Raw genomic sequence first — 27777 nt, 5'->3', positions numbered from 1 at the left:
CATATACAATGTATACTGGGGGATTCTGTCTCGCTGGGTATGGCGGCTCCATATACAATGTATACTGGGGGATTCTGCCTCGCTGGGTATGGCGGTTCCATATACAGTGTATACTGGGGGATTCTTCCTCGCTGGGTATGGCGGGTCTATATGCAATGTATACTGGGGGATTCTGCCTCGCTGGGTACGGCGGTTCCATATACAATGTATACTGGGGGATTCTGCCTCGCTGGTATGGCGGCTCCATATACAGTGTATACTGGGGTATTCTTCCTTGCTGGGTATGGCGGCTCCATATACAATGTATACTGGGGGATTCTGCCTCGCTGGGTATGACGGCTCTATACAGTGTATACTGGGGTATTCTTCCTCGCTGGGTATGGCGTCTCCATATACAATGTATACTGGGGGATTCTGCCTCGCTGGGTATGGCGGCTCCATATACAATGGATACTGGGGGATTCTGCCTCGCTGGGTATGGCGGCTCCATATACAATGTATACTGGGGGATTCTGCCTCGCTGGGTATGACGGCTCCATATACAATGTATACTGGGGGATTCTGCCTCGCTGGTATGGCGGCTCCATATACAGTGTATACTGGGGGATTCTGCCTCGCTGGGTATGACGGCTCCATGTACAGTGTATACTGGGGGATTCTACCTCGCTGGTATGGCGGCTCCATATACAGTGTATACTGGGGGATTCTGCCTCGCTGGGTATGACGGCTCTATACAGTGTATACTGGGGGATTCTGCCTCGCTGGGTATGGCGGCTCCATATACAGTGTATACTGGGGGATTCTGCCTTGCTGGGTATGGCGGCTCCATATACAATGTATACTGGGGGATTCTGCCTCTCTGGGTATGATGGCTCTATACAGTGTATACTGGGGTATTCTTCCTCGCTGGGTATGACGGCTCCATATACAATGTATGCTGGGGGATTCTGCCTCGCTGGGTATGACGGCTCCATATACAGTGTATACTGGGGGATTCTTCCTCGCTGGGTATGACGGCTCCATATACAATGTATGCTGGGGGATTCTGCCTCGCTGGGTATGACGGCTCCATATACAATGTATACTGGGGGATTCTGCCTCGCTGGTATGGCGGCTCCATATACAGTGTATACTGGGGGATTCTGCCTCGCTGGTATGGCGGCTCCATATACAGTGTATACTGGGGGATTCTGCCTCGCTGGGTATGGCGGCTCCATATACAGTGTATACTGGGGTATTCTTCCTCGCTGGGTATGGCGGCTCCATATACAATGTATACTGGGGGATTCTGCCTCGCTGGGTATGACGGCTCTATACAGTGTATACTGGGGTATTCTTCCTCGCTGGGTATGGCGTCTCCATATACAATGTATACTGGGGGATTCTGCCTCGCTGGGTATGGCGGCTCCATATACAATGTATACTGGGGGATTCTGCCTCGCTGGGTATGGCGGCTCCATATACAATGTATACTGGGGGATTCTGCCTCGCTGGTATGGCGGCTCCATATACAATGTATACTGGGGGATTCTGCCTCGCTGGGTATGACGGCTCCATGTACAGTGTATACTGGGGGATTCTACCTCGCTGGTATGGCGGCTCCATATACAGTGTATACTGGGGGATTCTGCCTCGCTGGGTATGACGGCTCTATACAGTGTATACTGGGGGATTCTGCCTCGCTGGGTATGGCGGCTCCATATACAGTGTATACTGGGGGATTCTGCCTTGCTGGGTATGGCGGCTCCATATACAATGTATACTGGGGGATTCTGCCTCTCTGGGTATGATGGCTCTATACAGTGTATACTGGGGGATTCTGCCTCGCTGGGTATGGCGGCTCCATATACAGTGTATACTGGGGTATTCTTCCTCGCTGGGTATGACGGCTCGATATACAATGTATGCTGGGGGATTCTGCCTCGCTGGGTATGACGGCTCCATATACAGTGTATACTGGGGGATTCTTCCTCGCTGGGTATGACGGCTCCATATACAATGTATGCTGGGGGATTCTGCCTCGCTGGGTATGACGGCTCCATATACAATGTATACTGGGGGATTCTGCCTCGCTGGTATGGCGGCTCCATATACAGTGTATACTGGGGGATTCTGCCTCGCTGGTATGGCGGCTCCATATACAGTGTATACTGGGGGATTCTGCCTTGCTGGGTATGGCGGCTCCATATACAATGTATACTGGGGGATTCTGCCTCTCTGGGTATGATGGCTCTATACAGTGTATACTGGGGTATTCTTCCTCGCTGGGTATGACGGCTCCATATACAATGTATGCTGGGGGATTCTGCCTCGCTGGGTATGACGGCTCCATATACAGTGTATACTGGGGGATTCTTCCTCGCTGGGTATGACGGCTCCATATACAATGTATGCTGGGGGATTCTGCCTCGCTGGGTATGACGGCTCCATATACAATGTATACTGGGGGATTCTGCCTCGCTGGTATGGCGGCTCCATATACAGTGTATACTGGGGGATTCTGCCTCGCTGGTATGGCGGCTCCATATACAGTGTATACTGGGGGATTCTGCCTCGCTGGGTATGACGGCTCCATATACAGTGTATACTGGGGGATTGTGCCTCGCTGGGTATGGCGGTTCCATATACAGTGTATACTGGGGGATTCTTCCTCGCTGGGTATGGCGGGTCTATATGCAATGTATACTGGGGGATTCTGCCTCGCTGGGTACGGCGGTTCCATATACAGTGTATACTGGGGGATTCTGCCTCGCTGGGTATGACGGCTCCATATACAATGTATACTGGGGGATTCTGCCTCGCTGGGTATGGCGGGTCTATATACAGTGTATACTGGGGGATTCTTCCTCGCTGGGTATGACGGCTCCATATACAATGTATGCTGGGGGATTCTGCCTCGCTGGGTATGACGGCTCCATATACAATGTATACTGGGGGATTCTGCCTCGCTGGTATGGCGGCTCCATATACAGTGTATACTGGGGGATTCTGCCTCGCTGGTATGGCGGCTCCATATACAGTGTATACTGGGGGATTCTGCCTCGCTGGGTATGGCGGCTCCATATACAGTGTATACTGGGGTATTCTTCCTCGCTGGGTATGGCGGCTCCATATACAATGTATACTGGGGGATTCTGCCTCGCTGGGTATGACGGCTCTATACAGTGTATACTGGGGTATTCTTCCTCGCTGGGTATGGCGGCTCCATATACAATGTATACTGGGGGATTCTGCCTCGCTGGGTATGGCGGCTCCATATACAATGTATACTGGGGGATTCTGCCTCGCTGGGTATGACGGCTCCATATACAATGTATACTGGGGGATTCTGCCTCGCTGGTATGGCGGCTCCATATACAGTGTATACTGGGGGATTCTGCCTCGCTGGGTATGACGGCTCCATGTACAGTGTATACTGGGGGATTCTACCTCGCTGGTATGGCGGCTCCATATACAGTGTATACTGGGGGATTCTGCCTCGCTGGGTATGACGGCTCTATACAGTGTATACTGGGGGATTCTGCCTCGCTGGGTATGGCGGCTCCATATACAATGTATACTGGGGGATTCTGCCTCGCTGGGTATGGCGGCTCCATATACAGTGTATACTGGGGGATTCTGCCTTGCTGGGTATGGCGGCTCCATATACAATGTATACTGGGGGATTCTGCCTCTCTGGGTATGATGGCTCTATACAGTGTATACTGGGGTATTCTTCCTCGCTGGGTATGACGGCTCCATATACAATGTATGCTGGGGGATTCTGCCTCGCTGGGTATGACGGCTCCATATACAGTGTATACTGGGGGATTCTTCCTCGCTGGGTATGACGGCTCCATATACAATGTATGCTGGGGGATTCTGCCTCGCTGGGTATGACGGCTCCATATACAATGTATACTGGGGGATTCTGCCTCGCTGGTATGGCGGCTCCATATACAGTGTATACTGGGGGATTCTGCCTCGCTGGGTATGGCGGCTCCATATACAATGTATACTGGGGGATTCTGCCTCTCTGGGTATGATGGCTCTATACAGTGTATACTGGGGGATTCTTCCTCGCTGGGTATGACGGCTCCATATACAATGTATGCTGGGGGATTCTGCCTCGCTGGGTATGACGGCTCCATATACAGTGTATACTGGGGGATTCTGCCTCGCTGGTATGGCGGCTCCATATACAGTGTATACTGGGGTATTCTTCCTCGCTGGGTATGACGGCTCCATATACAATGTATGCTGGGGGATTCTGCCTCGCTGGGTATGACGGCTCCATATACAGTGTATACTGGGGGATTCTTCCTCGCTGGGTATGACGGCTCCATATACAATGTATGCTGGGGGATTCTGCCTCGCTGGGTATGACGGCTCCATATACAGTGTATACTGGGGGATTCTTCCTCGCTGGGTATGACGGCTCCATATACAATGTATGCTGGGGGATTCTGCCTCGCTGGTATGGCGGCTCCATATACAGTGTATACTGGGGGATTCTGCCTCGCTGGTATGGCGGCTCCATATACAGTGTATACTGGGGGATTCTGCCTCGCTGGGTATGACGGCTCCATATACAGTGTATACTGGGGGATTGTGCCTCGCTGGGTATGGCGGTTCCATATACAGTGTATACTGGGGGATTCTTCCTCGCTGGGTATGGCGGGTCTATATGCAATGTATACTGGGGGATTCTGCCTCGCTGGGTACGGCGGTTCCATATACAGTGTATACTGGGGGATTCTGCCTCGCTGGGTATGACGGCTCCATATACAATGTATACTGGGGGATTCTGCCTCGCTGGTATGGCGGTTCTATATACAATGTATACTGGGGGATTCTGCCTCGCTGGGTACGGCGGTTCCATATACAGTGTATACTGGGGGATTCTGCCTCGCTGGGTATGACGGCTCCATATACAATGTATACTGGGGGATTCTGCCTCGCTGGGTACGGCGGTTCCATATACAGTGTATACTGGGGGATTCTGCCTCGCTGGGTATGACGGCTCCATATACAATGTATACTGGGGGATTCTGCCTCGCTGGTATGGCGGTTCTATATACAATGTATACTGGGGGATTCTGCCTCGCTGGGTACGGCGGTTCCATATACAGTGTATACTGGGGGATTCTGCCTCGCTGGGTATGACGGCTCCATATACAATGTATACTGGGGGATTCTGCCTCGCTGGTATGGCGGTTCTATATACAATGTATACTGGTTGGCACATTTCCATTCCATACTAACGTCTGTCTTTGTTGCAGGGTGGATCTACGCAACATTAACCCCCGTGGACTGTTTAGCATTCTCCGGTCATTTCCTGCACAGCATGAGCGTGGAGATGCAGATGAGGTATAATTCACTCTTACATCTACACCAAGAAAAAAATCAGGATTAATATTGTCATAAGAAATAGAATTGGAAACCTTGTTATTGAGCTTGGCCGAGCGCGGCTGTGTATGGGGGGGCCAGGGGGTCATCCACATAATCATCCGGCCATCAGCTCTGTAACGTGCGGGGCCTGTGGTAAGAGCTGTGCGGCATCACTGCTAGTACAGGTGAGATTACATATCCGACTTTGTGGGGTTAAATGACCACGGATCAGTAAATATTCACCGATCGGCGGTTGTTTCATATTTCTACAGATTGAAGTATGTATGATAAAACGCCCTGTGCTAGGTAGATAGCGCACTATTGACAACAATGCGTTTTTGGGAAATATCCGACTAATGAGTGTTTTGCTCCTTGGTCGGGCGGTCTGTGTTCTGCACTGACTGCACAATTCTTGTGAAACCAGAGATCCTAATACTTGTGCTTTGTAAATGGACATTAAATGTTCGGCTTTCTGTAGCACCGCACAATGTAACGTATGGAAAGGGCCACAAGTAGCCGTATCCCCGAGTAGTAATCACAACAACCTGCACAAGCAGCCATTGCTGATCTCCCATAACACATTCATTGGTAAAATTTACATTCCCCTTTTATAGAAGTGGTCTTATCTTCTTTCTTCAGGAGCGCACCACTCCCTTCCTGCTGCTGTCAGGCGGTGCGCTCCTGATTGTCAGCATGGACAGCGGTATTATTGTATTGATCCGGTGTCCTCTCCGACGCTGCAAGCATAGACCACTTTACCTGTGCGACAATCGAGAGCGCACTCGCGCTGTAACTGTCCGGATCCGGAGACCTGGATGGCTTTAGCACTGCGCTCCTTGCCGGGGTGACCGGCCGCTGCTGATAGAGTGCAGCAGTGGCTGATAACCTGAGCAACAATTAGCCATTTTTTACAGTAAATTAATTGCAAAACTGCATGTTTTACAAACTTGAGCAATAACCGTTATTGAAATATGGAAGAAAAAAAAAAGCTGTGGCGGCTTCATCTTTTCAATAACACAAACAACCATGTTATTATTTTTTTTCCATATCTACTCTCTAATCCCACAGAGCTTACGAGGTAGAAAAGAGGCTGAAGATTGTCAGCTTAACACAGTTCCCAAATTATGAGACGGCCTGTTGGTACGTGGGAAGACACCTCCTCGAGAAGTTCAAAGGTAAGTGACATGGTGCGGGTATTGCAGAACGGCTCCATTCACTGGACAAGGCTGTAAGGAAAGAAGAAATAACAGTGTACCCCATATTCCTCACATTATATGCCTTCCGAGCATCGCCTGGCCGCAGCGTAATGACTTCAGGACTGACCATAGACTGAAATGATCACTCAGTCCTCTCTGACGTCAATGCTGGTGAAGCTGTGGAGGAGGGGACATAGCACATATTTTCCCTTTGGGAAGTCTATGGTGTATTACCATGTTTACCGTCTCCATCCCTGTATACACAGCACTGCACTAGCTGTGTACATAGATTAGGGAGCACTTACCCTGCTTCCTTCTCTGGACCCAGTTAACAAGTGATCACTGGGTGCAGGGAAGAAGCAGAAGCTGCTGGATCCTAGAACCTGAAATCTCCTGTAACTGGGGTAATATACCAGTCCCAATTACAGGAGAAGTTAGCAAAAAAAAAAAAAAAGAGAATGTGTTAACATCCCCAAGTCTTGTAAGACTTAATGGGGAGACAATGTATAAAAGAAAAATTGCAAACATAAATAGAAAAAGAGCATTAAAAAATGTAAAAGAAAAAAATAAAAATTGCTACTGTAAATATGTTTCTTGCTCCACGCCCTTCGGAGAAAAAAATATGTCCAGTGTTTAAGAATAATTTTCTTGGAAAGTGGAACATAATTTAAATTATTTTTAGCGGTTCTTTGTGATCATCAATAAAGTAAAGGGAAACCAGACACATTTCCTAACATTCTTTACCCTGAAATCAGCAAAAAATAAAATAAATATTTAAGCCGCGTGTGTCGCAAGAAAAAGAGGCAAAATTATATGAATATCTGAGCCAGAAAAATGTATAAATCCATTAATAGCGCGTGTACAAAACCCCCCCCAGAATGTCCCAGGTCAGGATGGGGGGTAAATGGCCGGACAGTTCAGGGTCATCATCCTTGTGTTTGTTTCCTAAAAGAATGTCCTAAACTTTCCTAAAAAAAAAAATCCCCAAATGCCCAAAATTTCTAGACAATATGCGCAATGTAGCTGTATATCCCAGAGTAGTAATAACCGCAGGCGATACTTGGGGAGACCCTGACCCTGGACAATCCCCCGACTTTGTGACTGCCGCCAGCGCTCCTGTAGTGGCAGCACTATGGGTCCCGTTGTCTCCACTCCAGAACGTGAGCGGATTGTTAATCCGGAGTTCCCTGTCGGGGATGATTACAATCTCAGACTTGAATTTTCTGGGATGTGTTTCATTTCCCTTTGTAATAATTACTCGCTGACTTTTCTAATTATTTTTTCTCGTCCCCATTTTATTTTCTTGCTGCCCTTCTTGGCATTAATAGGGATTTTCACATCATTACCAAGTGGCTCTTTACTAGACAGAGCTGTGAATACTAAAACCCGAAGACACTTTATAACAAAAAGACTTGTTTTTAGGCAAATACATTGTAAATTTATATGTTTTATAAAATAGTGATGATTTCATGAAGTCGCCGGCTGTGATGTGATCACATACACTGGACAATGTCATCCTACAGGATTTACGAGTCCTATCCCCCCACACACCAAGGTCTGACCAGGGGACACAATCGCCATTGTTAGAGCTGCTGATTGGCTGAGAATTTTTTTGCAGAACTAAAAATACAGAAACAGTTGTAGAAACGTTTCGGCCGTCTTCTTATGCCTTTCTATCGGATTATGCATAATTTCCAGCTTGACGCTTTGAACAATTTGCACAATTAATCACTCGTGTTTTGTTTCCCAGCGTTACATAAATCGGGGAAGCAGCCGGCGCCTCACCTTGTGCAAGGGGCCAAAATACTGAATGGAGCCTTTAGATCATGGACGAAAAAACACGTAAGTTTTCTCTGTAACCCAGAAGATCAGCTCTGATATAATCTGACGACAATTTACTTTTTACTTTACTGTTGTATTCAACTTTTACCGTATTTTTCGCTTTATAAGACGCACTTTTGTTCCCCCAAATTTTGGGGGAAAGTAGGGGGTGCGTCTTATAAACCGGGGGTGTGTATATATATATATATATATATATACTGCAGGGTCCGCTCTGGAGCGGTGCTGGGGGCAGGTGACAGCTGCGGGCGGCAGCGTTTGATCTCCTGCTCCCGCTCATATAATATGCACAGCCGCTGTCCATCAGCATCGTGGTGCTGAAACTGCATCACGCTGAGGGCCTGGGGCAGCGGGGCATATTATATCTGCCTGTGCTCCCTTTGATCGCACATGATCCCCCCTGCGTTAGATATGGCCCCCGTGCTGCTGCCCATAGTAAAATAAAAAAAGCTTTACTTACCTCCAGTGCTGATCCCCCGGTCTCCTGCTGCTGCTGTCTGTTATCAGGCACGCTGAGATGATGTCACTCTGCCGTGCCGATAACATGACCAGCAGCAAGAACCAGGAAGTGGAGGAGGAGCTCAACCCCACAGAGGGAGACACGAGGAGAGACAGCGCTGAGAAGGAAAGAGTGTTTTATTTTATTATGGGCAGCAGCATGGGGGGCATATCTAACACAGGGGAGATGTGCCATCTATAGTGGCCATGGGCAGCAGTATGGGAGCCATATCAAACACAGGGGAGATGTGCCGCAGCACACATGGGGGGCATATCTAACACAGGGGAGGTGTGCCATCTATAGGGGCCATGGGCAGCAGTATGAGGGCCATATCAAACACAGGGGAGGTGTACCATCTATAGGGGCCATGGGCAGCAGTATGGGGGCCATATCAAACACAGGGGAGGTGTACCTTCTATAGGGGCCATGGCCAGCACACATGGGGGCCATATCAAACACAGGGGAGGTTTACCATCTATAGGGGCCATGGGCAGCAGTATGGGGGCCATATCAAACACAGGGGAGGTGTACCATCTATGGGGGCCATGGGCAGCAGTATGGGGGCCATATCAAACACAGGGGAGGTGTACCATCTATAGGGGCCATGGCCAGCACACATGGGGGCCATATCAAACACAGGGGAGGTTTACCATCTATAGGGGCCATGGGCAGCACAGGGGGACGTGTCCCAGCACAAGGGGGCTATATTCAATATAAGGGGGCCATATCCAGATTAAGGGGGGCTAATTTTAGGATGGGGGGCTATGAGGGACATATACCCTATATGATTTGTTAGACGGACACTGGCATTATAAAATGGACCCCATTTAACATTAAAAAAAAATAAATTCTCTTTTCCTTCACCAAATTTGGGGGTGCGTCTTATAATCAGGTGCGTCTTATAAAGCGAAAAATACGGTATATAAATTAAACTTAGAGGGGGTGGCCACTACCTTTCTATGGATAGGCCATCACTACCTGATCGGTGGGACGTGGCTCCTGGCATCCTTGGTAATCAGTTGTTACCGGAGGTGGCCAGAAGTGTTCAGATTCTTTCGGAGCTCAGCAGCTCTGTAGTGGCCACGGATGGGTACCACAGTGATACGATCGGCAGAACCCAGCTGCGGCCACTGTAGAAATGACACATCTGCCGTGCTCCAGCAGAATCCGAGAACTTCCAGCCAGCAACGGTACCTATTGATTGACGAGGGTTGCCTAGTGTTGCACTCACACTGATCAGATATTGATAGGGATTATCCTAATGGTAGGCTTTCAATATAAAAGTAATGTCCGACACCATTAAAGGGGCTGTCTCATCAGGACATGACGTAAAAGCTTTTCTTGCAAACGTTAGACATCTGTGTCTTATATCCGGGATGCACAAGGTTTCCAGGTCCGTGGGTCGCCCCATGAGATAGAACCAATCCCAGTGGCCAAAATGAAACATTAAAGGACATTATTTGCTAACACATAATCTATATATATAATTGCCTTATTCTGTCTGTCTGTCTGTCTGTCTGTCTGTCATGCTTCAAAATTGTGTCCTTCCGGTGACACAAAGCTGATTGGCCGCTGGGCTCGCCATGGCCCCGCCCCCCACACGGATTGGCCGCTCGCCCAGGCTGCGCCCCCACACGGATTGGCCAGCCGCTCGCCCAGGCTCCGCCCCCCCCACAGATTGGCCTCTCGCCCCGGCACCCTGCAGGCATTGGCAACTCGGCCACGCCCCGCCCCCCTCACGCAATGGACGCTAGCTCTGTCCCCCCCCCCCCGCGCATTCCCCGAACTGACACGGTCACGGCTCCCAGGTGAGTACTGTACAACCCCCCCCCCCCCCCCCAACGGGAGCCCACATCGGCGTACGCCGCCAACCAAGCCGACACTTACTCTCGCATTGCTGGCCTTGCCGCCGTATGCTGGTGTGGGCTCCCGTGCGAGTGGGGGACGTGATGCGCTGGTAACCATGGTAGCATAGTTACCAGCACATCAAGGTCCTGCAGCGGCGGAAGATCCACACGCACACACATAACAGCACACACACACACATACACACACATCAGATCACACTCACTCTCACAAACACCTCACACACACATCGCATCCACACACTCACAGCATCCGGCGATATCGCTTGCTTCTCGGCCTCGATACTGTGCTGTTGTGACCTTCCAGGACCTGCCGGAGGATCACATGGCCAGAAGCATGTGGTATCTCCGGATGTTGTGAGTATGAGCGCTTATGTGCAATATAGTCAATGTGTGTGTGAGTGTATGCGATCGGATGTGTGTCGGTGTGTGTGAGTGTATGCGATCGGGTGTGTGTCGGTGTGTGTGAGTGTATGCGATCGGGTGTGTGTCGGTGTGTGTGAGTGTATGCGGTCGGGTGTGTGTCGGTGTGTGTGAGTGTATGCGATCGGATCTGTGAGTGTCGGCAGAGGAGCATGGCGTGCTGGAGGAGGCTGGGAGGAGAGAGGCTGATCCTGGGGAAGGCTGGGATGGGTAGGCTGATGCTGGGGACAGAGAGGCTGATGCTGGCATGAGAGAGGCTGATGCTGGCATGAGAGAGGCTGATGCTGGGGACAGAGAGGCTGATGCTGGGATGAGAGAGGCTGATCCTGGGGAAGGCTGGGATGGGGAGGCTGATGCTGGGGACAGAGAGGCTGATGCTGGGATGAGAGAGGCTGATGCTGGGATGAGAGAGGCTGATGCTGGGATGAGAGAGGCTGATGCTGGGATGAGAGAGGCTGATGCTGGGATGAGAGAGGCTGATGCTGGGATGAAAGAGGCTGATGCTGGGATGAGAGAGGCTGATGCTGGGATGAGAGAGGCTGATGCTGAGGACAGAGAGGCTGATGCTGGGGACAGAGAGGCTGATGCTGGGGACATAGAGGCTGATGCTTGGATGAGAGAGGCTGATCCTGGGGAAGGCTGGGATGGAGAGGCTGATGCTGGGGACAGAGAGGCTGATGCTGGGAACAGAGAGGCTGATGCTGGGGACAGAGAGGCTGATGCTGGGGACAGAGAGGCTGATGCTGGGGACAGAGAGGCTGATGCTGGGGACAGAGAGGCTGATGCTGGGGACAGAGAGGCTGATGCTGGGATGAGAGAGGCTGATCCTGGGGAAGGCTGGGATGGAGAGGCTGATGCTGGGGACAGAGAGGCTGATGCTGGGGACAGAGAGGCTGATGCTGGGGACAGAGAGGCTGATGCTGGGGACAGAGAGGCTGATGCTGGGGACAGAGAGGCTGATGCTGCGGGGAGAGAGGCTGATGCTGGCGCAGCATGGCGGATGGAGCACGTTTCGGAGTGCGCAGCATGGCGGATGGAGCATGTTTGGGAGTGCGCAGCATGGCGGATGGAGCACGTTTGGGAGTGCGCAGCATGGCGGATGGAGCACGTTTGGGAGTGCGCAGCATGGCGGATGGAGCACGTTTGGGAGTGCGCAGCATGGCGGATGGAGCACGTTTGGGAGTGCGCAGCATGGCGGATGGAGCACGTTTGGGAGTGCGCAGCATGGCGGATGGAGCACGTTTGGGAGTGCGCAGCATTGCGGATGGAGCACGTTTGGGAGTGCGCAGCATGGCGGATGGACCACGTTTGAGAGTGCGCAGGATGGGAGATGGAGCATGATGGGGGGTGCGCAGCATAGGGGATGGAGCACGTTTGGGAGTGCGCAGCATGGCGGATGGAGCACATTTGGGAGTGCGCAGCATGGGGGATGCAGCACGATGGGGAGTGCGGAGTATGGCGGATGTAGCACATTTGGGAGTGCGCAGCATGGCGGATGGACCACGTTTGGGAGTGCGCAGCATGGCGGATGCAGCACGTTTGAGAGTGCGCAGCATGGCGGATGGAGCACGTTTGGGAGTGCGCAGCATGGGAGATGGAGCACGATGGGGAGTGCGCAGCATGGCGGATGGAGCACGTTTGGGAGTGCGCAGCATGGGGGATGGAGCACAATGGGGAGTGCGCTGCATGGCGGATGGAGCACGATGGGGAGTGCGCTGCATGGCGGATGGAGCACGTTTGGGAGTGCGAAGCATGGCGGATGGAGCACGTTTGGGAGTGCGCAGCATGGCGGATGGAGCACGTTTGGGAGTGCGCAGCATGGGGGATGGAGCACGATGGGGAGTGCGCAGCATGGCGGATGGAGCACGTTTGGGAGTGCGCAGCATGGGGGATGGAGCACGATGGGGAGTGCGCTGCATGGCGGATGGAGCACGTTTACGAGTGCGCAGGATGGGAGATGGAGCACGATGGGGGGTGCGCAGCATAGGGGATGGAGCACGATGGTGAGTGCGTTGCATAGGGGATGGAGCACGATGGGGAGTGCGCTGCATGGGGGATGGAGCACGATGGGAAGTGCACACCTCCCCCCAACACACACACACGCGCGCGCACTGCACAACACACCACACACACACACTGGGAACCACAAACAACTGCCCTACACAGACACCCACACACAGACAACGCTGCACACACAAATATACGCACATACCGCACAACACACACATTGCACAAAACATACCTCCCCCAAAACACACCACACACACACAAACCGCGCAACACACACACAGCGCTACAGACACACAGCGCTCTACAAACAACGCAACACACATACAACACTGCTCTCACCCCCCGCCACACCCAGACAACACCCAGAACATGTACAGCCCCTACACAAACACTTGGTAACTACACACAACAACATCTATATATATATATATATATATATATATATATATATATATATATATATATATATATATATATATATATATATATATAACAAAAATCATACATGAACTACACAATACGTAAATTCTAGAATACCCGATGCGTAGAATCGGGCCACCTTCTAGTTAATTATATAAACGTCTGATTGGTGCCAGTTTCACTTCCAAAATAAAGGGTTTGTCCACCCCTGAGAACATTTCTGGCAGGCGCTGCAGAATGCAGACTCCTAATAGTATGTAATGCAAACATCGTTAGGCCTGGGCTCCTTTTGCCAGATCTGCGGTTGTTGTAGCACCACAATTATGTGATTTGCACACTTGTCCACCAACGTATCATCTGCGTCTCACAAGGTTTTCATGAAAGAAAGACACTAATTAGTATTTGACCGCATGCATGTGACAACCTCTGGAAACCAGCAAGAGGAGCCGAATCCTAATGGTTTGTGCTTTACACATTGGGAGTCACAAGCTGCTGGACTTAGAGGAGATTGTGTCAGGGGTGCAGAACCACTTTAACTCATCGGTTGGATGAAGACTAAGGTCGCCGTCTCTCCTGTTGGACTTCAGGAAGGAATGGATCCTGCATGGAGATCTCACTGTTGTCGTTTGTGCGGGTTCCCATAAAACTGCAAGAAAGTAAAGTTGTGCAGCCCTTTATCACATGGATTAGCACTCATCAGAATGGCCCTTATGTTATACCCCCCTTCCTGGAGATACCAGGGGCGCACATTCTGGAAGAGCACGCCTGTGTGTGTCTGACTGTATCACAGCTCTGCTTGTTTTCAAGTTCACGCCGCCAGGATCCCCACGTCTCCTCCCCGTCTTTTCAGACTGACCGTCCCCAATTCCAGAAATCCGTACATTGACCATAATCATCAGTAGATAAAAAAATCCAGGAGGCGTTGTGCTGTGTTTCCAGCGAGTAACATATTACATTTTATCTTTTAGGCTCTATTAGAACATGAAGATGAACTTCCAGAACATTTCAAACCCTCACAGATTATCAAGGACCTCGCCAAAGAAATACGGTTAACAGAGGTGGGTCTATACGTAAGCTGGTGCCTGGGACGTAGGCGACGCTTTATTTATTTATTTCTTTTTTTGCTGAACAATTAGCTTTATTTATCTTATATGATCTTTCTTGATGATTTTGCAGATTTGTTGTAAGACTTTTCTTTTTACAGAAAGATGTATTCTGTATATTTCTGCAGCACGTGCACATATTTCTGCAAGACTGATTCAGATGCAGAAATGTGTGAATGTCGGCATTCATTCACCCTGATCCATAATTATAATATGTGCAGTACGGATATGCGCACCTCACACTTCTGCCACCATTCACTTGGCTCCAGGGCCCCTGCATCCCTCCGATGTTGCCCCTGCTTATAGCAGGGAAAAGCTCACAGCTTGGGTCAGCGCCGGCTCACCCTTAGCCATGCTCCCGGCCCGGACTGTCAATCACTCAGGAGAGTGCACCTCCTTCATCCCCAGAAAACGGGAAAGGTGTAGAGAGATATTACATCATCAGCCTAAAAGCTCATTTATCGCACATACAATGTTACATGAATTTGTGATATACTTTTGGTATTATTCCACAATTTCAAGATTTGTTTTTGCAGTCACTGAATCGGGACCTTCTGTTTACTTCTGGTGAATAGAAATTGAGAAATCTGATAACTGGACTGGGAACATTTTGGGCACCTGGGTCTCCCATCATATGGCATCCGCAGCTCTTGGTTTGATTAGCCGGTCTGCCTTGATGCACTTGTGATGTCATTCCAGGCCGGCTGATCCTAGGAAGAGTCATGGATGCCATCAGGTAGAAGGTGGCACTCTGGGTTCCCATCCAGTGACCTCAGATTAGGGAACGGGAATTGGGAATCGATTTGCACCATTTCCAGTGGTTTTCCTAAACCAGATGGGGTAATACGTATACAGATGTCTCTGGGGCTGTCTCTACAGGTGTAGTCTCATCTGTCTGGCCATCTCTAGTTGCCAGTATCTAACCACTATTTTTCTGTATTTAGAATGCATCGAAAGTCAGTAAAACAGACATTTGTGCCAACACAATTCCAGAGGGGAACAACATTTCAGAGAAAATTGAGAAAGAAGAACCCCCCTCACCTGTGCCAGACTCCCCGCCACCTGTGGAAAAAGCTCTGAAAAAAAAGACCCCCAAGAGCGAAAAGTTACCCAAGCCTCCAAAACCGCCGAAACCCCCCAAAGAGACAAAACCTCCAAAAGGTGCCAAACTGCCCAAAACTCCAAAACCCCCCAAACCTCCCAAACCACCGAAAAACAAAGAGGGAGGAAAAAAGAAGACAAAGAAGGTGAAAGATTCCCCATCTTCAGCACCCGACTCCCCGGACCTGGATGTTCTGGAGGCTCACACCAAGGACGCTCTGATTAAAGTAGACACACCAAAGAAGGGGATAGTGAGTATGCCGCTCCCGTCTGTGGGCGCCCATGATAATGCCGCCCCCGTGCCGGCACCAAGACAGCGGAGGAGTGAATGTCAATATTTCAATCACATTGTCTCCGTTTTGGTATTTATAGCTGTTTCTATTTTTCAGACACCGAAAGAAGAGATAATTGTCCCGAACAAAGAGGAACCGGCAAAACAGAACAATGAGATCGAGAAGTTTGAGATCCGAGAGCAGAATAAAATCAAAACGGAAGCAAAGTGGAAATATAAGGTATGGAAATGCCATAGGAGCGCAGGGGGATTCCTACAAAACGTAGGACATGAGACCGGAGCAAACATGTAACAGCCAAACATTGCAATACTGTTTATACATCCTCCAGAAAATGGGGAACTTTAGCCCCTTTAGACCGGGCGACTTCATGACCCGACACAATGTAGTTTATTTTCAAACATGCGGATTAAAAAGGTGTAAAAATGTTCCTTCATTCAGGTATTTTTCAGGAAACATGGGGGCTAATTTTTATCAGTGAGAAAATATAGTAAATGTGTTTTCTTTGTCGCTCCATTGGGAGACCCAGACAATTGGGTGTATAGGCTATGCCTCCGGAGGCCGCACAAAGTATTACACTAAAAGTGTAAAGCCCCTCCCCTTCTGCCTATACACCCCCCGTGCTCCCACGGGCTCCTCAGTTTTTTTGCTTTGTGCGAAGGAGGCAGACATGCACGCACAGCTCCACAGATTAGTCAGCAGCAGCTGCTGACTATGTCGGATGGAAGAAAAGTGGGCCCATATAGGGCCCCCAGCATGCTCCCTTCTCACCCCACTCTTGTCGGCGGTGTTGTTAAGGTTGAGGTATCCATTGCGGGTACGGAGGCTGGAGCCCACATGCTGTTTTCCTTCCCCATCCCCCTTAGGGCTCTGGGTGAAGTGGGATCCCATCGGTCTCCAGGCACTGAGACCGTGCTTCATCCACAACTCCTGAGGAGCCTGCTGGATAGGAGCCGGGTATCGTTCAGGGACATGGCCCTGCTACTTTAAGGTACTCTGTGTCCCCGTGGGGACCGCGCACAGCAACACTCCAGCATTGCTGGGTGTGCTAGTGCACCGGGGACCGCGGCGCTGACCGCGTTTGTGCCATTATACACTGCAGCGTCGCTGAGTGTGTTTGTGTATGGGGACTACCGCGCTGACCGCCGCTTCCATTGTTTTTACTGTGGCGCGGCTGGGACTGTTAGTGCGCCGGGGACTCTGCGCCGGCCGCGCTTATACGGCGGCCGCGCTTATAACTCGAGTCCCCGGCTTTTGGGCCTAGTCTCTTTTTCTTCCCGCCCTCAGCCCTGCCAGTCAGGGGAAGGGCGGGACGCTGTACAGCACGGCAGCACTGAGGGCTGGAGCATGCTTTGCATACTCCACCCCCCTCACTGTGCACAGTGGGGCACCAGCTCCCGCACTTTCTGGGTCACGCCCACGGCTCCCTCCTCTCCTCAGGACACCGGCAGCCATTCCTGTCAGCTCCTAGGACGCTGCAGAGGGGAGACAAACTCTGGGGGACCCAGGCAGGGATTCTGATGGCCACACAACCGCTTTAAGCGGGCGGTAAGCAGCACTTGAGGTGCTGGCCACACTTGTGCAGAAGTGTGATTATAGTTTATATGTTTACAGGCTATACTTTACACTGTATGGTGCACAGTTGATTTCTGGCTATATACCCTGTTGTATTGCTCAAAGGAGACAACAATATGGCGCCCACAAGAAGCAGGGGTGCCAAAACACAGGCTTACTATGCTGCCTGCGCCGCATGTACAACCTCGCTACCGGCAGGTTCCACTGACCCTCATTGTGTGCACTGCTCGGCCCCTGTGGCACTTATTCAGCCGGAGCTTCTGCTAAGGGGGGCCCAGGGGGAACAACCAGCTAACACTGTCCAGGTGACAGGGACGGAGTTTGCAGTTTTTACTGACAGACTTTCTGAGCCTATGGCTAAAATACTAGAAGCTTTGCAGTCCAGACCGGTATCTCAGACCATGGGCACTGTGGAATCACTGCCCCTAGTTCCCCTCAGTCGGAACGACAATGTTCCCCCGGGGTGTCTCATAGATCCCAGGGTGAGGTCTCTGACACGGACCGCAGTCCCAGACCGCCTAAGCGAGCTCGCTTGGAAATCCCCTCGACCTCATCACATTGTTCAGGGTCTCAGAGAGATGACTCTCTGTATGATGAAGCGGAGGTAGCTGATCAGGATTCTGATCCTGAGGCCACTCTCAACCTTGATATTCCTGATGGGGACGCCATGGTGAATGATCTTATTGCGTCCATAAATAAGATGCTGGATATTTCTCCCTCAGCTCCTCCAGCAGAGGAGTCACCTTCTCAGCAGGAGAAGTTCCGTTTCAGGTTCCCCAAGCGTACAGCGAGTATGTTTCTGGATCACTCCGACTTCAGAGAGGCAGTCCAGAAACACCGAGTTTGTCCAGATAAGCGTTCTTCCAAGCGCCTTAAGGATACACGTTATCCCTTCCCCCCTGACGTGGTCAAGGGCTGGACTCAGTGTCCCAAGGTGGATCCTCCAATCTCCAGACTGGCGGCTAGATCCATAGTTGCAGTTGAATATGGGGCTTCACTCAAGGATGCCACTGCCAGACAGATGGAGCTCTGGTTGAAATCCATCTATGAGGCTATCGGCGCGTCTTTCGCTCCAGCATTCGCAGCAGTATGGGCACTCCAAGCTATCTCAGCGGGTCAAGCCCAAAATTGACGCACTCACACGTACGTCTGCGCCGCAAGTGGCTTCCATAACCTCTAATGCTATCCTGGACTCTGCGAGCCGTACGGCGGTTGCAGCCGACAATTCGGTGGCATTACGCAGGGCCTTGTGGCTACGGGAACCGCCGGAGGTGCCGCTACCAAGGCGGCTTCCTCACACCGCATCCTCGGTCGGTGGCAGGCTCTCCCTCTTCTGCGACACCTGGCTGCCACAGGTAAAAGACCGATGGGTGAGAGACATTCTGTCTCACGGTTACAGGATAGAGTTCAGCTCTCGTCCTCCGACTCGATTCTTCAGAACATCTCCGCCTCCCGAGCGAGCCGATGCTCTTCTGCAGGCGTGGGACACTCTGAAGGTAGAAGGAGTGGTGATCCCTGTTCCTCTTCAGCAACAGGGTCACGGTTTTTACTCCAACCTGTTTGTGGTTCCAAAGAATGACGGGTCTTTCCGTCCTGTCCTGGACCTAAAACTGCTCAACAAACACGTAAAGACCAGGCGGTTCCGGATGGAATCCCTCCGCTCCGTCATCGCCTCAATGTCCCAAGGAGATTTCCTTGCATCGATCGATATCAAAGATGCTTATCTTCACGTTCCGATTGCTCCAGAGCATCAGCGCTTCCTGCGCTTCGCCATAGGAGACGAACACCTCCAGTTCGTGGCACTGCCGTTCGGCCTGGCGACAGCCCCCCCGGGTTTTCACCAAGGTCATGGCTACAGTAGTCGCGGTCCTCCACTGCCAGGGTCACTCGGTGATCCCTTACTTAGACGATCTGCTGGTCAAGGCTCCCTCCCAAGAGGCATGCCAGCACAGCCTCAACGCTACTCTGGAGACTCTCCAGAGTTTCGGGTGGATCATCAATTTTCCAAAGTCAAATCTGACACCGGCCCAATCGCTGACATATCTTGGCATGGAGTTTCATACCCTCTCAGCGATAGTGAAGCTTCCGCTGAACAAGCAGCGTTCACTACAGACGGGGGTGCAATCTCTCCTTCAAGGTCAGTCACACCCCTTGAGGCGCCTCATGCACTTCCTGGGGAAGATGGTGGCAGCAATGGAGGCAGTCCCTTTCGCGCAGTTTCACCTGCGTCCTCTTCAATGGGACATCCTACGCAAATGGGACAGGAAACCGACGTCCCTCGACAGGAACGTCTCCCTCTCTCAGTCAACCAAAGCTTCCCTTCGGTGGTGGCTTCTTCCCACTTCATTATCGAAGGGGAAATCCTTCCTACCCCCATCCTGGGCGGTGGTCACGACGGACGCGAGTCTGTCAGGGTGGGGAGCAGTTTTTCTCCACCACAGGGCTCAGGGTACGTGGACTCAGCAAGAGTCCTCGCTTCAGATCAATGTTCTGGAGATCAGGGCAGTGTATCTGGTCCTAAAAGCGTTCCAGCAGTGGCTGGAAGGCAAGCAGATCCGAATTCAGTCGGACAACCCCACAGCGGTGGCATACATCAACCACCAAGGCGGGACACGCAGTCGGCAAGCCTTCCAGGAAGTCCGGCGGATCCTACTGTGGGTGGAAGCCACAGCCTCCACCATATCCGCAGTTCACATCCCAGGCATAGAAAACTGGGAAGCAGACTTTCTCAGTCGCCAGGGCACGGACGCAGGGGAAGGGTCCCTTCACCCGGACGTGTTTCAGGAGATATGTTGCCGCTGGGGCATGCCGGACGTCGACCTAATGGCGTCCCGGCACATCAACAAGGTACCGACGTTCATGGCACGGTCTCAAGATCCCAGAGCTATGGCGGCAGACGCCTTAGTTCAGGATTGGTCGCAGTTTCAGCTCCCTTATGTGTTTCCTCCGTTGGCACTGTTGCCCAGAGTGTTACGCAAGATCAGGGCCGACTGCCGCCGCGTCATCCTCGTCGCTCCAGACTGGCCGAGGAGGTCGTGGTACCCGGATCTGTGGCATCTCACGGTCGGCCAACCGTGGACACTACCAGACCGACCAGACTTGCTGTCTCAAGGGCCGTTTTTCCATCTGAATTCTGCGGCCCTCAACCTGACTGTGTGGCCATTGAGTCCTGGATCCTAGCGTCTTCAGGATTATCTCAAGAGGTCATTGCCACTATGAGACAGGCTAGGAAACCAACGTCCGCCAAGATCTACCACAGGACGTGGAAAATTTTCCTGTCATGGTGCTCTGCTCAGGGTTTTTCTCCCTGGCCATTTGCCTTACCCACTTTTCTGTCCTTCCTTCAATCTGGACTGGAAAAGGGTTTGTCGCTCGGCTCCCTTAAGGGACAAGTCTCAGCGCTCTCTGTGTTTTTCCAGAAGCGCCTAGCCAGACTTCCACAGGTACGCACGTTCCTGCAGGGGGTTTGTCACATCGTTCCTCCTTACAAGCGGCCGTTAGAACCCTGGGATCTGAACAGGGTGCTGATGGTTCTTCAGGAACCACCATTCGAGCCAATGAGGGATATTTCTCGATCACGCCTTTCGCAGAAAGTGGTTTTCCTAGTAGCAGTCACTTCACTTCGGAGAGTGTCTGAGCTAGCAGCGTTGTCGTGCAAAGCCCCTTTCCTGGTGTCTCACCAGGACAAGGTGGTTCTGCGTCCGGTTCCGGAATTTCTCCCTAAGGGGGTATCCCCCTTTCATCTCAATCAGGATATCTCCTTACCCTCTTTTTGTCCTCATCCAGTTCACCAATGTGAAAAGGATTTGCACTTGTTAGATCTGGTGAGAGCACTCAGACTCTACATTTCTCGTACGGCGCCCCTGCGCCGCTCGGATGCACTCTTTGTCCTTGTCGCTGGCCAGCGTAAAGGGTCACAGGCTTCCAAATCAACCCTGGCTCGGTGGATCAAGGAGCCAATTCTCGAAGCTTACCGTTCTGCTGGGCTTCCGGTTCCCTCAGGGCTGAAGGCCCATTCTACCAGAGCCGTGGGTGCGTCCTGGGCTGTGAGGCACCAGGCTACGGCTCAGCAGGTGTGTCAGGCGGCTACCTGGTCGAGCCTGCACACTTTCACGAAACACTATCAGGTGCATACCTATGCTTCGGCGGATGCCAGCATAGGTAGACGAGTCCTTCAGGCGGCGGTTGCCCACCTGTAGGAAGGGGCCGTTTTACGGCTCTATTACGAGGTATTATTTTACCCACCCAGGGACTGCTTTTGGACGTCCCAATTGTCTGGGTCTCCCAATGGAGCGACAAAGAAGAAGGGAATTTTGTTTACTTACCGTAAATTCCTTTTCTTCTAGCTCCAATTGGGAGACCCAGCACCCGCCCCTGTTTTTTTGTGTACACATGTTGTTCATGTTGAATGGTTTCAGTTCTCCGATATTACTTCGGATTGAATTTACTTTAAACCAGTTTATAATTTTTTCCTCCTTCTTGCTTTTGCACCAAAACTGAGGAGCCCGTGAGAGCACGGGGGGTGTATAGGCAGAAGGGGAGGGGCTTTACACTTTTAGTGTAATACTTTGTGCGGCCCTCCGGAGGCATAGCCTATACACCAATTGTCTGGGTCTCCCAATTGGAGCTAGAAGAAAAGGAATTTACGGTAAGTAAACAAAATTCCCTTCTTTTGCATTGTTTCATATTTTTTCCTGTTTTCATTTCAAGAGGCATGGGGCTAGTAACAACAATTGTGATTGCCAGTGCGGCAACCAAATAAGGGTTTGGCCAATAGTTGCCCTTAAAGTGCTCCTATCATTTAATCTTTTGGGTATGTTCTACCCTCTTACACATCCTGCAGATCGGTGAGGGTCCTGAGACCCCAAACAATCACTCAGACGATTGCCCAGGAGTGTGCAGCTCAGTCAGCAGCGCCGTGCTCCTGCACGAGTGTGCACAGCGGTGTACGGGCTGAGCAGAGAGGTGCGGGGTCTATACGCCGCTCTGCAGACACAGGAGCCGAGCTTTTCAGCTCTTTTGAGTCTTGGGGGCCTTGAGACCCTGACACATAAACATCCTCAGGACGTGAAGAAAAAAATTAATGAAATGGTAAAATTCACTATAAGCTGCCTTGTCTTTGCCAACGGGAACCTCTCACAGAGGCCGTCATTTTAGAAGCGTCTCTACCCCCCCATTTCTGTTTCGAAGATATTTTGTGACATATTTTGGAGAAAAAAAAATGTCTCTTTTAAACACTAGGATTAGTTTTGCTGCCGTTACATTAAACTCCAACCAGTAATTTCCCTTCTCTGCCACATTGTATCTGATACGCGGTAAATTACATGTAATTATCACTGGCGCTATCATCGCTCGCAGATCTGCAGAACTCAAAGAAGAGAAGAAATAAAACCTATTAGTCACTGGAAAAATCCCGCTGTTTTTATAGACGCTCGGTGGCCAGGGCGCCAGAGGAGGATTTTTTTTTATTATTTCATGACTGAAGCACTTTGTACTTGCTCAATTCTAATTAAGGGAAACTATTAAAAACTCGTTACTGTATCAGGTCAATCCCTAAATCGGGGATCAGCAATGGTCCACACTCAGCTGTTGTGGAATGACGACGGTCTGACAGGGCATGCTGGGACTTGTAGTTTCACAACAGCTGCATGCTTAAGGCGGCTGATCTGTGGCATAGATGGTGGCACAACCTCCGATGTGGGGAAATGAAGGGAATCAGTCATCTATGAATGGATTGGTGACGTCTCCATTGTGGAGCACTAGGATGTCAGATACCACACACCGAGATGCAGAGGGACAACCTTATATTCGCCATATCTGTAAGGGCCTGATCAGAGAGTCTCCTGAAGACGACCCTTCGCCCCTACTGAGATATCGGTCTTAGAAATTACTTATATTCTCAATGAAGTAACAATCCCGGAGTATCTTTTATTATATACGTGTTCTCGGTCCTCTATAGTTCATACTAGAAATGTACAAAGCAAATGACAACTGGAAGTTACTGGGATCCGCACCGATCGGCAGAAAAGGACAATATTCCATCAGAATGGTGCATCCGTGCACGTGTTTACCGCCGCTCCATTCATTCCTTATAGGGCTGCCCAGCGCTGCTCGCCGCTTTTTCCAGTAACTCCATAGAGAGTGTATGCAACAGCAGTGTGCATATTTACTACTGCTGCATTCATTCCGTATTCCCCTGATGAGGCTGCACTCCACTTTTTCCAGTATCCTCATAGAGAATGAATGGAGCGGCAGTGCACATGTTTACCTCTACTCCATTCATTCCTTATGCGGCTGTCCAGCGCTGCGCTCCTATTTTTTCGGTAGCCTCTGTGAGGTAGCGTGGTCGGCTGCGCGGCAGAAGACACGGGATCCAGGCACCAATGGTCACAGCACACGGTTTATTGCACAAACAAATGTCCAACACAGCACATACATGTGTGTCTCTGGCAGAAACTCAGGGAGTTGTGTTCACTCCCTCACACTAAGGACCCACGCCCATGTTCCTGTTTCCTTTTAACCCTCCTTTCAGCCTGCAGGGAAACAGCATTAACCCTGGAGTGGAGTTGCTTTCTATACATGGAGGGAGCACAACCGGGGCGAGACATACCGACCGTCATAGATAACCCCGGTCACAGTCTCACATACCCCCCCCCCTCAGTTCAAGCGTGCGGGGTTGAACTCCCGCCATCAAACACGGGCCGCGGGACAAGGCATCGGCGTTGCCCTGCAACCTACCGGCCCGGTGTTCAACCGTAAACCAGAAGTTCTGCAGAGAAAGGAACCACCGGGTAACCCGGGCATTCCGTTCCTTGGCGGACCTCATCCAGACCAGTGGAGAGTGATCAGTCACCAAGCGAAACTGTCGTCCCAGCAGGTAATAGCGTAGGGACTCCAAGGCCCACTTGATCGCCAGGCACTCCTTCTCCACTACGCTATAATTCCGCTCGGGAGGGGTGAGCTTCCTACTCAAAAAAGGTGACGGGGTGTTCCTCCCCCTGAACCACCTGAGACAGCACTGCCCCCAGGCCGACCTCAGAGGCGTCAGTCTGTACTATGAACTCCTTCCGGAAATCAGGGTTGACAAGAACAGGCTGTCCGCACAGGACCCCCTTCAGGGCCCGGAAGAAGTCCTCGGCCTGCGGAGTCCAGCGCACCATGACGGACTTCTTGCCTTTGAGAAGGTCCGTCAAGGGGGCTGATAGTCCCGCAAAATTTTTTACAAACCTCCTGTAGTACCCCACGATACCCAGGAAGGCCCTAACCTGCTTCGTGGTCAGGGGTCTAGGCCACTTCTGGATCGCCTCAACTTTGTTAATTTGGGGCTTAATCACTCCTTGGCCTATTACGTAGCCCAAGTAGCGGGCTTCCGTGAGCCCCAACGCACATTTCTTGAGATTGGCTGTCAATCCGGCTGTTCGGAGCGCGTTCACCACCGCTTGTACCTGTTCCAAGTGGGTCTGCCACTCAGAGCTGTAAATAATGATGTCGTCAAGGTACGCTGATGCATACGCCTTGTGGGGTTCCAGCACTAAGTCCATCAACCTCTGGAACGTGGCCGGGGCGCCATGTAACCCAAAAGGCAAGACAACATAGTGGAAGAGACCCTCCGGCGTAACAAAAGCGTTTTTCTCCTTGGCAGACTCCGTCAGTGGCACCTGCCAGTACCCCTTGGTCAGGTCGAGCGTGGTGAAATATCGCGCTTGTCCCAGCCTATCAATCAGCTCATCCACCCGGGGCATGGGGTAGAGGTCGAACTTGGATATTTCGTTCAATCTCCTAAAGTCATTGCAAAACCTTAAGGAGCCATCGGGTTTTGGTATCAGGACAATGGGACTAGCCCATTCACTCCGGGATTTTTCAATGACCCCCAGGCGTAGCATTGTCTTCACTTCCTCTGATATGGCTTGTCTTCGAGCCTCCGGTACCCGGTATGGCTTCAGGCGTACCTTCAGGTGAGGCTCGGTGACAATGTCATGTCGTATCAGACTGGTCCTACCAGGCAGCTCGGAGAAGACATCGGGGTTCTGCTGAACCAGCAGTCTGGCCTCTCGCCTCTGTTGCTTGGTGAGGGCTTCTCCAATCCTTATTTCCGGTTCGTCCTCTCCGGAGGTCGCTGGAGCCGGGTTTGAACGACCCGAAGAGGAGGGAGACGGGGATAAATCAACCATCAGGCTTTCCCGTTCCTGCCAAGGTTTTAACAGGTTGACATGGTATATTTGTTCAGGTTTCCGCCTACCGGGCTGCAATACTTTATAGTTAACCACCCCGACTCTTTCCTTTATCTCGTAGGGGCCTTGCCACTGAGCCAGGAATTTACTCTCCGCCGTGGGGATTAATACCAGCACCCGGTCCCCGGGTTTAAAGGTCCGCACGGTGGCATGTCTATTGTAGCGGCCGCTTTGCGCGGCCTGAGCCTCCTGTAAATGCTCCTTCACAATTGGCATGACCGCGCTTATGCGGTTCTGCATTCCTAAAATGTGTTCAATCACACTTTTATGGGGGGTGGGCTCCTGCTCCCATGTTTCCTTTGCCAGGTCCAACAATCCCCGGGGATGTCGCCCGTATAACAACTCAAAAGGCGAAAACCCCGTGGATGCCTGTGGCACCTCTCGGATGGCAAACATCAAATAGGGAAGCATCATATCCCAGTCTTTCCCGTCTTTGGAAATCACCCTTTTGAGCATGGTTTTCAGGGTTTTATTGAATCGCTCCACTAAACCATCCGTTTGAGGATGATACACAGACGTACGCAACTGCTTGATCTGGAGTAGCCGGCATAGCTCTTTGGTCACTTTAGACATGAATGGGGTCCCCTGATCCGTAAGGATCTCCTTGGGCAACCCCACCCGGCAGAACACAGCAAACAACTCCCGAGCTATAAGCTTCGCCGCAGTATGTCTGAGAGGTATCGCCTCTGGATACCGGGTGGCATAGTCAACGATCACTAGGATGTGTTGGTGCCCTCGAGCGGACTTTACGAGTGGCCCCAACAGATCCATCTCTATCCGTTCAAAAGGGACTTCTATAATGGGTAACGGTACCAACGGACTGCGAAAGTGGGCCAGGGGTGCCGTAAGCTGACACTCCGGGCAGGTTTCGCAGAACCGTTTTACCTCCCCAAAGACCCCGGGCCAATAGAACCTTTGCAATATTCGCTCCTGCGTTTTCTTGACCCCTAGGTGGCCACTCATCAGGTGTTTATGAGCCAAGTCGAGGACCCGCCGGCGATATGGCTGGGGCACCACCAACTGCTCTACCCCCACGCCCCGTATTTCATCTACCCGGTAGAGTAAATCCTGCTTAAGAGCGAAATGGGGGTACCTTACCTGGGCACCGGGCAGCTGTGCCACCCCGTCAACCACTGCCACCCGACTCCGGGCATGTATTAATGTAGGGTCCTGGAGTTGGGCTGTCCCAAACGTATCCGGGGACGCCTCCAACTCCGGGAGGGGCTCGACCATCTCAGCCTCTCCTGCCAATACCTCTAGGGGCGACCTATCGGGTTCACATTCTGTCCCTATCATGGGGACCCCTACGACAGGCGTCCCGGATTCGGGATTGTCGGGCTCAGGTCCCGGACTGTCCAATACCTGACGGGACTTAGGAGGCCCCTTCCATAGAGTCCAAAAATACGGCAGATCCCTTCCTAATATCACGTCATAGGGAAGAGTGTTAATAAGTCCCACCTCATGTTGCACCTGACCGCAGGGTGCTGTGATGGTGACAATCCCCGTGGGATAGTCTCGGCGGTCACCATGTATGCAAACCACCCCCACGGTACGTCCTGTGGCCTTTACTTCAGCCCTTCAGTCCAGTCACTAAGCTTCCGGAATCCAACAAGCCTGTAACCGGACATCCATTCACCTGTATTTGGCACAAGTGGGGCTCAGTCTCCGGGGAGACAAGGTCCGCGGTACACACTGCCTGAGCATACATTGAACCCCGCCGGATAACCCCACAATCCATGGGCTCCGTGGTGAGTGGACACTGGGCTTCCATATGTCCCACCCGCTAGCACCGCCAACATCTAATAGGGAAGGAAACCCCCTTGACGAGTTGTCGTTTAGGGTACATAACCTTCCG

General features: G+C 51.5%; 1 protein-coding gene across 3 annotated transcripts in view; it reads left to right on the top strand.

Annotated features, from left to right (window-relative positions):
* The window catches only part of PHF2 (PHD finger protein 2), a 361868-nt gene that overhangs the window by 226906 nt on the left and 107185 nt on the right, over positions 1 to 27777 (top strand). For all 3 annotated transcript variants that reach the window (XM_075321276.1, XM_075321279.1, XM_075321278.1), the window contains exons 8-13: positions 5262 to 5349; positions 6439 to 6545; positions 8317 to 8408; positions 14591 to 14680; positions 15670 to 16077; positions 16216 to 16338. In XM_075321276.1, coding sequence (XP_075177391.1) covers positions 5262 to 5349; positions 6439 to 6545; positions 8317 to 8408; positions 14591 to 14680; positions 15670 to 16077; positions 16216 to 16338 — 908 coding nt within the window. The remainder of the gene's footprint in view (positions 1 to 5261; positions 5350 to 6438; positions 6546 to 8316; positions 8409 to 14590; positions 14681 to 15669; positions 16078 to 16215; positions 16339 to 27777) is intronic.

This window comes from Anomaloglossus baeobatrachus, chromosome 8 (assembly GCF_048569485.1).
Source record: "Anomaloglossus baeobatrachus isolate aAnoBae1 chromosome 8, aAnoBae1.hap1, whole genome shotgun sequence".
In the NCBI taxonomy this organism is placed as follows: domain Eukaryota; kingdom Metazoa; phylum Chordata; class Amphibia; order Anura; family Aromobatidae; genus Anomaloglossus; species Anomaloglossus baeobatrachus.
Note: the sequence above shows the minus strand (reverse complement) of the source record. Positions and strands in the feature narration are given on the sequence as shown.